The sequence below is a fragment of the Carya illinoinensis genome, chromosome 15 (genome assembly GCF_018687715.1).
Source record: "Carya illinoinensis cultivar Pawnee chromosome 15, C.illinoinensisPawnee_v1, whole genome shotgun sequence".
Lineage (NCBI taxonomy): Eukaryota > Viridiplantae > Streptophyta > Magnoliopsida > Fagales > Juglandaceae > Carya > Carya illinoinensis.
Genome location: NC_056766.1, coordinates 36,512,840 through 36,528,710, shown reverse-complemented (window position 1 = coordinate 36,528,710; position 15,871 = coordinate 36,512,840). Strand labels below are relative to the sequence as shown.

General features: G+C 33.9%; 1 protein-coding gene across 3 annotated transcripts; it reads left to right on the top strand.

The window, feature by feature from the left end:
• Positions 1–7,536: 7,536 nt before the first annotated feature.
• LOC122297338 lies at positions 7,537–11,316 on the top strand. Of its 3 annotated transcripts, XM_043107378.1 has the most exons (4): positions 7,537–7,817; positions 9,030–9,214; positions 9,365–9,577; positions 10,870–11,316. In XM_043107378.1, the coding sequence occupies exons 1-4, from the start codon at positions 7,656–7,658 to the stop codon at positions 10,952–10,954; spliced, it is 645 nt and encodes a 214-aa protein (XP_042963312.1). In that variant the 5' UTR covers positions 7,537–7,655; the 3' UTR covers positions 10,955–11,316. The 3 variants fall into 3 exon arrangements, with proteins under 3 accessions (XP_042963312.1, XP_042963313.1, XP_042963310.1); XM_043107379.1 differs by lacking the exon at positions 9,365–9,577; XM_043107376.1 differs by having other exon boundaries at positions 7,538–7,817; positions 9,030–9,577.
• The last annotated feature ends 4,555 nt before the right edge of the window (positions 11,317–15,871 follow it).

Sequence of the window (15,871 nt, the reverse complement as noted above, 5' to 3'; positions counted from 1 at the left end):
AGTAATACAATTATAAAAAGATCTAAAAAAACTAAACTTAAAACTAATAGCACTTCATATGATATATTAGATCTATTTTATAGTAGAAGTAATTTTACAATCTGTAATGCCCGTTCTTATGATGGGATTTTAGAAAATGATTTTAAAAAATGAGACGAGAATTATTGACCATTTTAAAACTTTTTTCATTTCCTTCCCAGTATATGAAAGATTCTAACTTTAAAATAAAAATCTACTTTATAAATCTAAGAGAGAGTTTTGCAGCAGAAATCATTAAATTAAAAACAAAAGTCTTTTTTACAAAAATCTACTTTCATACGTTACATAAAACTCACATAGGCTTCTGTTGCTCTTTCTTTAAGCCATGTTTGTATTGATGCTTTGTCCTCATTCTATCCCTGGAAGGGAGAGGGACATACTTAAAAATAAAATGAATCAAATACTTAGTAAGCATTATTTCATACTGTAAAAATATAATAACATTGATTTTAAGTTATACATTCATCATTTATTTACATACTTTACATAAAGCATTCATTTCATTTGAAAATATTACAATGTAAGGTTTTCTTTAAAAATGTTTTCATTTTTCGTAAAACATTTCCCATGGCTTGTACATTCATTCATAAAGAACTAAAACATTTATACATTCAATCATTCTTTTCACTTTTTCTCTAGCTAGTACATACTGTTACGTTTCGTTTGTTAGGGTTAGTAGTCTTTTAGACCCAAATTTCGACCATGGCCATAGGTTGGGAATCCCTTTTAGTCAGTTGTAGCACTGAGTGTACTACCAGTACTACTTACCCGATATTGCAATCTGCCCTATCTTTTAGTACCATCATTCATTCATTTATTCATGACTATTACGTATTTTCATATATTAAATGATTTAGTCATTTCCTCTCATTTCTTTTTTCTTTTTTTTTTCATTTCTTTTAGTCTTTTCCTTTTTATTTATTTAAATCATCAGTCAATTTCATTCATAAACATTATTTAAAATCATGAGTTTAAACCTCATCAGTAAACATCATTTAAATATCCTTTCATGGCATTATTTAAAATTATTCCATAGTCTTATTTAAACATCATTTCATAACATCTTTTAACTACACTTTCATTGTATCATTTAAACAACATTTCAAAGCATCAATCATAAACCTCAATATTTTGTTTCATAAAAAATAAAAACAATAGGTCTACATATAACATCCATTCACATATATATAAATATTACTTTGGGGTGCATAAATAGGGGTTGCCACAAAAGGCCTTTATATACGTATACTTTTAAACAATAATACATAGCATACTTTAATAAAACGTCATTTCATTTCATTTCATAAAGTATCATAAAGAGAAACATTCATTTCCATTTTCATTTCATATCATTTAGAAAACTCTAAAAGAGTATGAACATATAATACTTACATACACTCCATGCTATTTTTATTTCATGCAATCCAATCATGTGTGTGTTAGATGGCAACCTACATGAATACATAACTTAATATGATTCTCTTCAAGTGCATAAGCAACTAAAACTTAGAATTTACATAAACTACTCTAGAATTGGACTTTCTTCACTTAGACATGCTCTTCAATCCAAAGTGGTTCAAAGTGGTTCACTTTAAAGGTTAAGACACACTATTACCTTCATTACACTCTTCCTATCGAACCATCCATCCTGATGCATAACTTAAACCAATTAAGTTATGTATCTCAATCTTAGTCAATATATATATCTCTTCCTCCATGTATAATCTAATAAATACTTCATTATAATCTAAATCAAGCATAATGCACAACTTCAATCCAACTTTGAAGTTTAAACATTTTGTACTCATACTTTAGATAGATTATCTATTACATATGGTAAATCTGTCTGACATATGCGTCCAACCAATTTACACATGGGCCTCACCCTCTTTATCACGTAAGATCAACATATGATTTACTAAAACATCAGTTTGTGTCAACAAGCTTCATACACACTGACATCAACACCTAACTCAGATCCACCCAACTTAACACTTCACACTACCTATCCAACTACATAGCTTACACCGACACTTCACACGACCCAAATGACATACAATCATGTCCAATCACTTTATATAGTTCACAACCATCTTCTAAACTGCACAACGATTCCATCATATCACATGGCATCTGACCACTTCACAACTATGCTGTTGTCTCATAACTTCACAGAGCACATTCACAATAGTTCTGTCACTTCACACAACTTATAGCCAGGGCCAGTTCAATGGCAAGGCCAGTTAGGCCATTGCCTTAGGCCCCCATTCTATATAAGACCCCCAAAATTAAAAATGAGGTATTTTTTTTAAATTGTTTTTTGAAAAAAAATAAAACTATTTCATTATATAAAATTTTAAATAACTTTTTTATTTTTCAATATGTGCAAGGCCTGGTAATACTAAATTTAATATTTAATACAATGAATTATTTATATTTTAAATAATTTTTTAAGATCTTACTAAATTGAGGTGCTAAATTTGTATTGAGGCCTCATTTTAAGTTATAATATTCAATATAAATTCAAAAAAACTTTATTTAAAGATTTTAAATAAAATCTCATTTTATTGAAAATTTTAAAAATATTCCATATAATAATTTATATTTTATTATATTATAATTACGAATTACTAACTCCAATTCTGCCTTAGGCCTCAATTTGTATTGAGCCATCCCTGCTTACAGCCACACAACACAACTACGCAATAATCACATCACTTCAATTACACAACCACATCACAACCTCACGTCCAACCCCATCGCTTCACACTACACACAACCACAACACAATTATATAACACATTACATAATAACTCATCACTTCAAATCACATAACCCCAAAACACTCTCCACAACTACGCAACCATCTCAACACTTCACAAAGCACAACCACATCACAACTTCACATCACAAACAACTCCATTCATAAATCACAACACTATTCCAATTTTAGCTTCACAACATAATAAATCATCGAGGGAAAGAGAAAGAAATTATACCATACTGAGGGGCTAAAAAACTTGTTGCATGCTATCTAGTAGGGTCTCGTGATGTCAAAAACCGTTGGTTTGGGCTATGCACAGTGGTGGAATCGAAGAGGGTTGAGATAGGGTTTGGTGTTCTAACTGTGTGTGGAGTGGAGAAGGTCATGGGTTGTTTCGTGGGGCTGGCCGTGGTAAGGGATGTGGGTTGCATTTGGTGGTAAGGCCATGAGGTAGAGGGAGAAAAGGAGGCAGAGGCCTCGGGTTGGCTAAGGTACGATGGTGGCATGGGGATGCGATGATGTAAGGACAAACTAAAAAATGACTCACAATCTGATCTTCGAGGGATCAGTTCCTCCAAGATTCACTTTACTCAACTTTGTTCAATGATTTATATCTACAGAACCCTTCATTTTATACACAATTCTTATCGTTCATTCTGTTATGAAGATAAGAGCATTTTGGTATATTATGACAATTAAGTATGGCCACTAGTATAATTATAGTGTATTAAAAGACGTGCTTATTATGTAACTAACTAACAAAATAACAGAGCCTTCCCTCGATCATTCTCCCATTTCAACTTCATTTGCTTCCAACTTTTTTTCAAAATTTCTTCCTTTCCACTTGCTACTCATAACAATTCACCCCACTTCAAAAAACCTTGTCCACAAGGTCTGGATATTGTAACCTCAGCCGTTCTATAGGAACCCAAGTAGCATCCTCCTCAGCTGCTCCATTCCATTTGATCAACAATTCAATAAAAGGCTTATATCAACAACAATTATTCTCCTTTGCAACACTGCTTTATGTTCACTTCTAAATGCACCATGAGAATCCTGCAATAGCAGTACTGGGGAAGCATATGTCAATGGACTTACATGCTTCTTCAAACTAGACACGTGAAATATTGGATGTACTACTGAACCCTCTGGTAATTTCAATCTATATACGACTAATACAATGCACTGTAGTATCTTAAAGGGACTACAATACCTTGCTGCCAGTTTAGGATTGACAACAGCCCCCACTGAATGTTGTTTGTATTTTTGCGATTTTAAATCAACCATATCACCCACTTGGAACCGTCTGTGAACATGCTTCGTGTCATATTGCTGCTTCATATGATTCTAAGTTACTGCCAAATTTTTTCTCAACAATGATAGAATTTCTTCTCTTGATCTTAACTCACAATCCATTGCTTCATTTCGATTAGTGCCAGTCACATATTGTAATAAGGTAGGAGGATTCACACCATACAAGGCCTCAAATGGTGTAACTTTAGTTGTTGAGTGTAGAGAGGTATTATACCATCATTCTGCCCAAGACAGCTAATAACTCCATTGCTCAGGCCTATCAAATATAAAACACTTTAAGTATTGCTGCACACACTTGTTGACAATTTTAGTCTATCCATCTGATTGAAGATGGTAAGTAGAATTAAATCACAACCTAGTACCATGAAGCCTAAAAAGCTTGTTTGTAGAAAGTACTTGTAAAAAATTGTTGTAGCCACATAAGATCCAAGATAATAATGGCAGCTAATATTGCTTCCTTCTCACTAATCTCATCCATTCTTGAAAGTGCATCTACAGTTATATTTTCTCTGTCTCTCTTATATTCAATTGTGAAATCGTAACCAATCAACTTGCTAAGTCATTTCTGCTATGATGGTGTGCCTATTTTCTGCTCAACAAAAACTTCGAACTTTGTTGGTAAGTTTTTATGACAAACTAGTCTCTAAAAGGTAAGGCCTCCACCTTTTGATTGCCAACACCAAGGCTACAAATTCTTTCTCATAGACAGATAAATCCAAGGCTTTCCCTCTCAAAGGTGGGCTAAGGAATGCCAATGATCTTCCACCTTGCATCAAGACTGCTCCAACTCCTCTACTTGATGCATACACTCAATTAAAAATGGTTAAAATCATGTAAAGTTAGGACAGGTGGTAGAGTAAAAGCTTTTTTTAGTGTTTCAAAAGTTTGAGTAGTTGATGGTCCCCAATGGAAGGCAGCAGATTAGTTAAAGGGCCACCAATCAACCTATATTGCTTCACAAATTTTTTGTAATAACCAATCAATCCAAAAAATCCTCTCAAGAATTTAATAGACTTAGTTTGAGGCCAATCAATCATGACCTTTATCTTGGATGATTAGCCTCCACTTCATTCCTCTCAATTATTCCATAATGAATAATTGAGAATAAAACAATTAACTTGTTGCCAAAAGACAAGTAGTGACGCAACTTTTGTTTTTTAATAAATTATTTATTGAAGTGCACTGAAGAATCTAAAATTATTGCTAAAAGACAAGTACTTAAAGTTACAATTTTTTTTTTTTAAATTCTAAATTCACATATAAACTTTACAAAAGTAAGATTTATAAATTAGATATGATATTTTGTTTTTTGAAATAAAAATTAGATATGATATGTTCTATATGGTAAAATGAGCTTTTTAATATGATATATTAAATATGATGTATTATATATAATTATATTAGTTTGTAAATTTATTTTTATGAAATATTTTTATAAATAAAAAATAGTTTTATATTTTAAAGATGGGAACACTAGTTTTCCTCTATGGGATCCACCCACAGTAAGACACCAATGGTTCTACGGAGAGAATAATAATTTCGTATAATTATTTTATAATTTGTTTTAAAGATAATGATAAGGTGATTATTAAATGTGTTTATCAAATATTTACGACTACAAATGAGTTTTTTCTTTAATTTTAATTTTATTTAATTATTATTTAAACATTTTTAATCATTAAGAAAAAAACATAATTTCATTGATCGTCACTTTCTTAATTATTAAAAAAATAAAAAAATAAAAATATAAGCAGGTACATTTAGTGATATTTGATAGTCATATTATTATTTTTCTTATTTTAATATTAACTAATGTGCTAACATCAATTTCTTAAAAAAATAAATTTTATTTAAGTCCCGAATTTGCATACTTGTTTGTAAATATATTACTAGTCCTTACCCAAAGAAATGAGATTACGAGAATCTAATAGCCAAAGGTACGTACTATAGATCTAAAGATTGTTAGATATAGTTGTAGACTGCATAAATTTTATATATTTTTTATTAAAAAAATATAAAGTTTACTATTAAAAAAATATGATGTCCCATATTTATATATATATTTTTAAAAAGGTACGTTGGATTTACAATGTCTAAGAGCATCAGCAATGGCTTCTTCATCTTCATTTTTATTTTTAAATTTGAAGAATATGTGCTTAAAATCATTCACATTGGTTTATTCATCTCTAAAATTATAAATAACTAGCTACAGTCTTTATTCAAACGTGAAGAACACCTTTTCATTCTTCAAATAATATTTTTATTATTTTTTCTCTCAACATCCTGAACGGCTCTCTCTTTTATTTCTTTTTCTCTGCTCTCTCTCTCTTCTCCTCTTCTTTCTCTATCCCCGAACGCCTCCATCTCCCTCCTTCTCTTTTCTCTTCTCTCTCCATCGCCGAAGGCCCGAACGCTCTTTCGGCTCTCCATCGCCGAACGCTCTCCATCCCCGAACGGCTCTCTCTTCTTCTCTTCTTCTCTCTCCATCCGAACAGCTCTCTCTTCTTCTCTTTGCACCCATTTCACCCCTCTGTCTCTCGTTGCTCTGTTTTCTCTCTTGGACGCCCACAATTTTCTGGTGGTTTCTTCATCAACGGCGGCCTCTTCTCTCGCTCACGGCCCTGCTCTTCACGGTTTTCTCTCGGTGCAATTTATTGAGGCTCTGATTTGGGTTTTTTCTCTCGGATTTACATGTCTCTAGATGTGGGTTGGAGGATTTTTTTTTTCTGATTTGGGTTTTTTCTGGTTATGTACTGGTGGTTGTTGCTGTGGAGCTGCCGAGGAGCTGAATGGTGCTGCCGTGGAGCTGCTGTGGAGCTACCGTGGAGCTGCCGTGGGTTTGAATGGTGCTGCCGAGTGCCGTGGAGTTGAATATTCAGATTTTAGGAGAAAAAAAATTATAATAATATTTTATTATTATTTGGTCAAAAAATACATAATCCAATGTAGGAATTTTTCTTCATCTTCAAAATCAATCTTCAAAAGATGTGATTTTAAAGATGAAGATACATAAACCATTGCTAGTGCTCTAAAACGGTAAATATGATTTCTCATTTGAAAAAATTTATTCATTATCTTTTTTTTTTTATTATTTTTTGATTGACATTAAATAATAAATTTATAAATGAAATATAATAAATAATTTTTAATAATCTAATATTATATAATAAAATAATAAAAAAATAGATTATAAATAGTATTACTATTATCATTTTACTCATTTTAAGATTCATTGGCAAGGACATAAAGTCTGGTCTTTGGAAAAATTAATTTTGGATAGTTTAATGATGTGATATTATCAGTTTTTATAAATTTTCCCACTGGTTTATACATAGTTAGAGTACGACAGGTTTGTCTCAGCAAGTGTCCAGCCGGTGGTACAAGTTTTCAACGCCTTGTTTTTATCTCGTTTGTTTGTTTCTTGCTTTGGAGAGATAGAGAGAGAGAGAGAGAGGGAGAGAGAGGGAGATGTTGGAGAAAAAGAGAGAAGTTACAGAGAGATACTGAAGTGGGATTGGGTGGTTGAGATCGAGAGAATATGCAGGAGCGGTTCCTGGACTATGTGCTGGTGCCCTCAGGTCTGCTGCTGATGGGAGTATACCATGTCTGGCTTTTCATCACTATACTGTCTAATCCCAGGCGAACTGTCATTGGCCTCAATGCCGAGTGTAGGCAAGCATGGGTCTTCTCCATCATGAATGTTAGTCCTCTCTCCCCTTTTTCTCTCTCGCTGTCTGTGCGTGTGTAATTTATGGTTCTGACCATGAAACTGCTGCTAGATTCACACGAAAACTGAATACGTATCTTAGATTTTTGAATATCTTTGGGAGTTATTTATGAATTCAAGAAAATTCCTTGAGGCTTATCTTAAACAGTTTTAAATGCTTTATTCTTTTTTGTTTTGGCAAAAAGCTAAATGCTTTATTTCCGTTGTCACCTTTGGACATTAGCAATGACTTTTAGCCATTATTGGGTCACCATAATTTTGTAGTCGCCAAAAGAAAGTATAACGCAATATATGCCTGGCATTTTCATAAGCAAAATCATTTGCATAGGTGAGGGAAGAGCGGAGACAACAGCTGACTGAAGAGATTAATGGCCTGGGGGTTTTAAACTGAAAAGACATTATTTTTGCACTTTTTCATCAATGGCAAATAACTGGACGTGGAGGAAATTATTGTTATAGATCTTCAGCCATGTCAAATGAAGGGATTTGGCTGAGTTTTTCCAAGCATTTCTACCATATCACTAGATAACAATTACTGTACTAGAGTTAAGGCACGAGTACCTAATCAGGTCATTTTAGATGTGGTTGGCCCAAGGGGTTGGGCCAAGTGGTGAAGGCTTTGGTCTTGGCGTATCACTCCCTTCAAGGTCCAAGATTCAACACCTCAACAATCATTTGGGGCCATACCCTCTAGTGAAAAGCCAACGATTTAACCAGTTCCGTATATGGAAACTTCCGATGGTGAAGTGCGCAGGAACCGACATTTACTGTTTACTTTGTAAGGGTGAGTCGGAAGAGTCTTCCTTGACATTATTTGAGAATGTTTGGATATGGTTGGCGTACCAAAGTTCAATTGGTTGGCTATTTGAGAATGTTTGGATATGCTTGGGAACTGGAAAGAAACTAAATAGAAACTATGGACTTATCTTAACTCATTTTACATTATTATTTATTTCATTCATTAATTGGTTCTGGTTTGGTGCTTATGATTGTGTCATAGTATTGGCCAAACTTTTTATGATTCCTGACAAGTTGATAAATTTCCTTTGGAAAATCATTGTCATCAAAAACTTTCTGAATGCTCGCTCTAGCATCTACACAGCAGTCCTAATAAAATTTGTGACTGATGTTAACACCTAATGAATGGGCAATATCTGAGAACAAAACTCACTGCATAATTTTCAGGATCCTATGAAGAATGGAGTTTTGGCAGTTCAAACAATTCGTAACAACATTATGGCATCTACACTCTTGGCAACTGTAGCAATCACACTCTGTTCACTCATCAGTGTTGTTGTGAGCACCACAATTACGAGTCCTGGCGCAGCATCAAAATCAACTTATACCAGTGAGACTGTCTTCTCAGTCAAGTACTTCTCTATTTTGCTGTGCTTCCTTGTTGCCTTTCTTTGTTATATGCAATCTGTTAGATATTTTGCCCACGTTAGCTTCATGGTTACGGCCCCTGCATTGAAAGATAAAAAGGATTCTATTGAGTATGTTGCAAGAAACTTGAACAGGGGAAGCTTGTTTTGGTCGCTTGGTTTGCGAGCATATTATGTGTCATTCCCTCTCTTTCTCTGGATCTTTGGACCTGTACCCATGTTCGTGTGTTGCTGCATAATGCCATTTATTCTCTATTTTTTGGACACTACTGGCTGTTTTACACAACAGATTCAAAAGTTCATGGAGGACGTAAATTCCAATGATGTGGAATCGGTTCATCAATCTACGTAAGTACTGTGGAATGCTATATCATACTATATTTGGTTACAATATTGAGTCTTTTAAATTATTCATAGTATTTTTTTATTCTTTTTGGTTCTCAAAATAGCAAAAAAGCCTTGTCAAAAGCGATACCCCAAGACCAGGACACCAGTGGTCATTTGTATGATTGGGATGGATACTGATATGGTTAATTGAATTGGAAGTATCAGTCTTACGGTACATATTAAATGCCAAGTAAATGATATAGCGTTGTTCCTTAAAGAAGGAAGACAGTAAGGAAAAAATTCCTACTCAAAAGCAAATTTTGAAGATTATAACCCTAGGGGTTGGCTCAAGTGGTAAAGGCCTTGGGCTGGGGGAATGCTGCCCCCTAGGTCTAAGGCTCAAATCCCATTAGGTGTAAACAATCTCTAGGGGCCATTGGACTAGGAGATTTTCTCCTTGAATTACCTGATGTGCACTTGCAGGAAACTCTTTGCTGAGGGTCTGTACACCCCTTGGATTAATTAGGACATTGTTCTTGGACACCCAGTGCCAATAAAAAAAAAAAAAAAAAAATTGAAGATTTATCTTGGGCATTAGATTTGCTTGAAAATGGTTGTCAACTATGCCAGGAATTTCAAAGTACTACTCTTGCTCTTGTAGCAAAATGTTCTTATCTTAGGCATTAGATTTGCTTGAAAATGGTTGTCAACTATGCCAGGAATTTCGAAGTACTACTCTTGCTCTTGTAGCAAAATGTTCTGGCCATGATTACCCATATGTCAGAATTGAAAAGCTGTCTTCTTTTTCCATTAAAGAAGACAGCAAGATAAAAAAAATTCCCACTGAAAAGAATATTTGAAGAGATTATCTTGGCCCTTGGGCGTTAGATTTGCTTATGGTTGTCAACTATGCCTGATGTTTTGAAGTGCCACTCTTGATTTATGGCAAATGTTCTGGTAATAGTTACCTAAAATATCAGAATTGAAAGGCTGTCACTGAAGCATTTTGGTAGGTTAAAACGATTACGATATGTTTTGATGTTAAAATAGTTTGTGAAACAATGAGCTTAAGAACTTATCTTTTGTTTATTTATATTTATTTATATTGATGCAATAGAATCTCAAGCTGGGAATCTTGAAGAGCAGATATATGTTTTTAAATATAATAATTTTGAATCTTCTGATTTATACTGTTTGAATTGTTGCTACTCGCTAAATCTTGACTCATTCATCTGGTTTTGGAGTCTACCAAGCCTGTCTTTCTGGACCTCATCTGAAACTGGATTCACTGAAAAGAACTTGTTCATTCATAGGGAAACTGCCAGGGTTGAGGACTCCCTTCTTCGCTCCCCTCTACTTACGGACCAGAACCAAGTTTATAATGCTAACGTTGCTTGAAAATCTGCAAGATATTTTGTCTACACAAGTACGAGAAATATTGCTACTACCCACTAAGCTGCGGTGAATCTGCATTCACTTTTATTTTTGCTAGATTTGCCTAAATTCTAGAAATGCCTTTGGGTGTTATTTTAGGTAGTGAATGTCATTTTGCTGGTTTGTTCATATCATCTATTACGAGATTGCTTCATACCTCTTCAATGGCTACATATTTTGCCTTTTAGACTTCTGTTAAAAACATTGACCGTGAAAGCTTTGAGACGAGAGATTTTCTGTCTAGTTTGTAGCTATAGCTGCTTAATTTTATTGTGTTTTATGGTATTTTTCTCGTGCATGATTGTCTAATCATTGCATTTTCTCCAGCAGTTGATCCATTTTTTGGATTTAATCTCAGTCACTTAGTTTCTACATATGGATGCATCCATTGTGACAGAATTTGGCAATGCATCTGGCTTTTGTATTCTTTCTTCTCTTACTTCTAGAGGACAACAATTACCAAGAATGATTGACGCCGATGATCTACTCAAAAAATCCCTGATAATGTAAAAACGTATAATTTCTTTGCAACATGTATTGCCTCTCATACTCCCAAACGCAGATCTTGCCCCTCTTCAAAATATATTCAATACTTTCTTAGTCAATTTTTTTAATCCTATGATACTGTCATACTGATCTATTGCCAAGTGCAGCGTCCATTGTTTGTCAGTGAAATTCTGATAGAAGTCTTGCAGCTGTTTCTTGTTTGGCTGCCGTCTGTTTAATCTCATGTAAGGAAGCCAGAAGCCCATGACACAGTTAGATCAGCTTAACCCCCAGAGAAAAGGCAGACAAATTGTTCACACTCCACACCATGCAGGAGTGATAGAACATTGAATATGAGTTTGGCTGGACTTAGATTAGGCAAGAACTCAATACTGCTCTAAAAGCTGCTGGAGCTGGCAATGCCAAGAGTCTCGCACACCACATAACCATTCACTGCCAGTTTGGACTTGCTGCATTTTAAACCATTGAGACTCTTTCAGAATGGAGAAATACTTTTTGCAGTCGGGAAATGCAGTCGGTGTGCAGTCGTGGAGAAAAAAGTGAATTAATACGGGACCTACATGAAAAAAAAAATTATTTTTATAACTTTTTTTTTATTCATGTAGGTCCCCCTGAATATAAAATAATTTTTTTATAATTTTTTTTATTCATTCCGTACAGCCGACTGCATGCCGACTGTATGTAGCAAAGCCCTTCAGAATGTTGCCTTAAGACATGCAACCCCAAACAAAGAACGGAAAGATAACATGATATCGATTAATATCATCCCTTCTATTTTTCAAATAAATTTAGACTCGGAAAGCCCACCTAATTATCAGCATGTTTATGTAGAATTAAACACTTAAAACTAAAGCATTCGCTGTTAAATTGGAAATTTTGTAGGATGATGGCAAGCCCCCCGACATGTTCTATGCCTTCATTCAAATGTCACTTGATGCTTCATGGAGATGACTATAAGTATCAATGGCTGTAGAACCTTTTGGCTCACAATGGGTCTAGACACAAAAGGGTTAAAAAAAGGACAAATTCAATATAAGCTGGAGTTGAAGTTTGCTAGGAATCTGAATATTTGACAAAAATTATGAGGTTTGAGTGGTTGGTCTTTTGTTCTGTCCGATTCTTATCACTCTAAGTAATCTTCAGCCTACTCTGTCATGAATGGCAACTTTGGCCCATTGATATGAAATAGTACAAAGTGAAATATTTTTTCTTTTGGGCAAGAACCATTTTTTTAAGCAGAGCAAATGAAAATTCATAGAAAAAAGTCTAAGCTGTAATATCTAAATTTGGAATTGACTCAAAAAGTTTGAACCAGTCTACTATGCATATGCATGTGGCATGTAGTAGATTAATGATCACTCTTCTGAAAACTAAAAACCAATTTTTAGATTATTGCATAGAAGGTGCCGGCCAAGCCCGGGTGGGCTTTCACTAGGAGGTAATATGTAGATGCAAAATGTCGTTCTTCATTCTAGATTTTGTCATCCTTACCTATACATATTGATTATATGCTGTATTTGAAGTGATTGTTTATTGAGTGCTGTTAAGGTGCTGCCTAACAGTGACCGATGGGCTTGCAGGCTGCCTCTAGGCAAAATTTACTTTTTAATATTTCTTTTTAATATTTTTTTAACATTTTTAAACATTTTAAAAATAGATATAAAAAAATATCAATACACTAATAATCACTTATTTAATCAGTAAGTAAAAGAAAAAAAATTAAATACATAAACGGTCAAAATGAGACAAAATGGAAGGGCATAATAGCATTATTCTTGTTTATTTAAGTAAACATATTAAACCATTTAAAATATGCCACATCAGCAGATGCAACCAAATCTAAGATAAAACTAGTATTGTTATAGGGAGATAGTCGACAATCAATTCAAGAGGAATATAATTGATCAGGCTGTAATGCCCCACAGAATGTATTGATCAGAAGTGGGAACAGTCATGTATATATGCATTGAGGGACCAACAATTTACAATCATGGAACGTCTGTGGTTCAAATTGAGCTGACCCAACACCGTGCCACCAAGCTCCAAGTGCCAAGTTGTGCTCAACAATCTCTACCATCAACGATGGGATTTCTGCTCAAGCTTGTTGGACTTACTCCATGACAAAGTTCCACTATGACTTGTCATCCTTAGCACTAAAGTTCTCGACCAGCATGCATACATGTTGCAACTGATCTGGCTAGGGATTAGCAGCGAGCATGAGGATAATTTCTCTTGCAATAAGGCTAAATGCTTCATTAATGAGACACAGCAATGGAATGTAATGTTCAAGTTTCTGTCATACACGTACAGTGTCAGAGAGTCACATTTGATTAATGAAAGTTTGACATAGGAACTTATTTGAAGTCATATCTGAAAACTCAGGACTTCTAAATCAGTCATTGATTTTTCTGGGATTAAGAACAAACAATAGAACCTAATGAAACAACACCACATGATCACATTTTCAAAGGGGGTAAAGAAGATGCGAGATTGTCGATATGGGAATGCTTTCAATAATATTATTGGATGCGGCTAATTATTGAGAAAAGAAAAACATAAGAGTAGACTATTCAAATCCACTAAACTAAGCTTTGCATGCAGTGGAACCCAAATTTATCCAACTAGGACATGGGTTCTGCATAGCATGACTTTGAGCTATTTCAAATACTCTAAAAAAGGAACATTAATGAAAAGAAAGAAAGAAAAAAAAAAGAAGAAGATGAAAGAGCAATGGTGGATGCATGTAGCCGAGATAAAACTGAATCAATTGGATGCCTTATTCGGGACCAACATGCAAAGTAAGCACATGATGGAGGGCCATAACAAATGCCAGCCACTAGCCAAAAGAAGCAAAGTCCATGAAATCATTTTTGCAGCAGTCACTTCCTGCCTAAACAAAATCATATTGAACTTTGCTTATTCTCCTCATCTATCAATTGGATAATATCCATCTATCAGACCAAAAACTTTAAGATGAAAAAAGAATCATTTAAAGTTTCTTTTCTTATTTTCTTTCTTTTTCTTGGTTTGAAGGAAAGTTTCATTTGAACTGTGTGTTGCATCCCAGACCAGGAAAAAAAAAAAGAAAAAAGAAAAGAACAGAAAACTTGATATTTATAACAGATAATAAATGGAAGATTGACGAACTCCTTTGAACTGGGGCAACATATACGCTTAGTGGGAAGCTTTCTTCTTTCATTTTCTTTCCTTTGAAAGATAAAAGCCGATCACCAAAGACAAAAGATACGATTGATTGGTCCATTATTGCCAAATTCAGTGAGTTCTGCTCCCACAAAGCCACGATGAGGAGAAGATTTGACTTCTGTCTCAGACTGTAGCTCCACTAGGGGGGGCGATATTTTGGGCTAAAACTACCTATAAAAAGCTATATATCTAGATTGTCAATTTGATTTCACACTCAGGAGGCAACAGTACTAGTGGTTGGCGTTGTCTTTTGATTACCAGATCGAGATCAGGTTCTGTACCAATCCAAATATATTACGCTTTTTTCAACATTTGTTCTCCCATGACCTATTGAATGGTTCACTTAGCTAAAGATAAAGCCAGAATATATATGATTTTAGAATATAATAAAATCATTTAATTTTCAGGAAACATGATCATGTCCATGTATGCATGCAAATGGTATATATTAACCTAAAATATCACAACATATAATGTGTTGATGATCATGATAAAAGTAGGTTTAATAGGTTTTGATATGATCCGTGAATTCAATATGAGATAATTACATATACACTTAAGGTTTAATTTAGTAACGTTTGGATTAACCTAATTAGTTACTATTAGAGAACATATAATTTTGTGCCAACCTTTATAACTCTTAATTTATCTGTATGAGCCATATAATTGAATTACATTTTATTATGAAAATATAAAACTGAAGATCACTAAGTAATATTTGATAACTGATATATGTTGATGTTCTTGCTACAAGAAAAAATCATTCTCGTTGCAATTAATGATAATTTTCGTCGCAAATATATGATCACGAATAAACATTATTCTTGTAGTATTTGGGAGAGCATCTGTCAAGTCGGAATCTAATATGACTTTAGTGTGTGTTTCTTTATCTTAAGAAAGTTTATTTAATTGTGATCTTATTTTGATTAACTTATTTTGAATAATTAAGCCTTTTTTATTTGCTTTATCAACTTATACTTTTTTAGCATTGTAACCAAAGGATTCATAAATATTATTGAGTTTTAATGAAGTGAAAGGAACTTATCTGTTATAATTACCTTTCATGATAGTGTTTACTTTGACATACTATATGGAATTAATCCTTTTAATCAGGCTATAGATTATATAAGCATTTGGGTATTTGCCCCCACTTAAAAATATAGGTTCAAA

Coding starts and splice junctions, on each gene's coding strand:
- LOC122297338 (XM_043107376.1), top strand. CDS start 7,656: ATGCAGGAGCGGTTCCTGGACTATGTGCTGGTGCCCTCAGGTCTGCTG. Junction 7,818..9,029: donor GGGTCTTCTCCATCATGAAT/GTTAGTCCTCTC, acceptor CATAATTTTCAG/GATCCTATGAAGAATGGAGT. Junction 9,578..10,869: donor GAATCGGTTCATCAATCTAC/GTAAGTACTGTG, acceptor GTTCATTCATAG/GGAAACTGCCAGGGTTGAGG.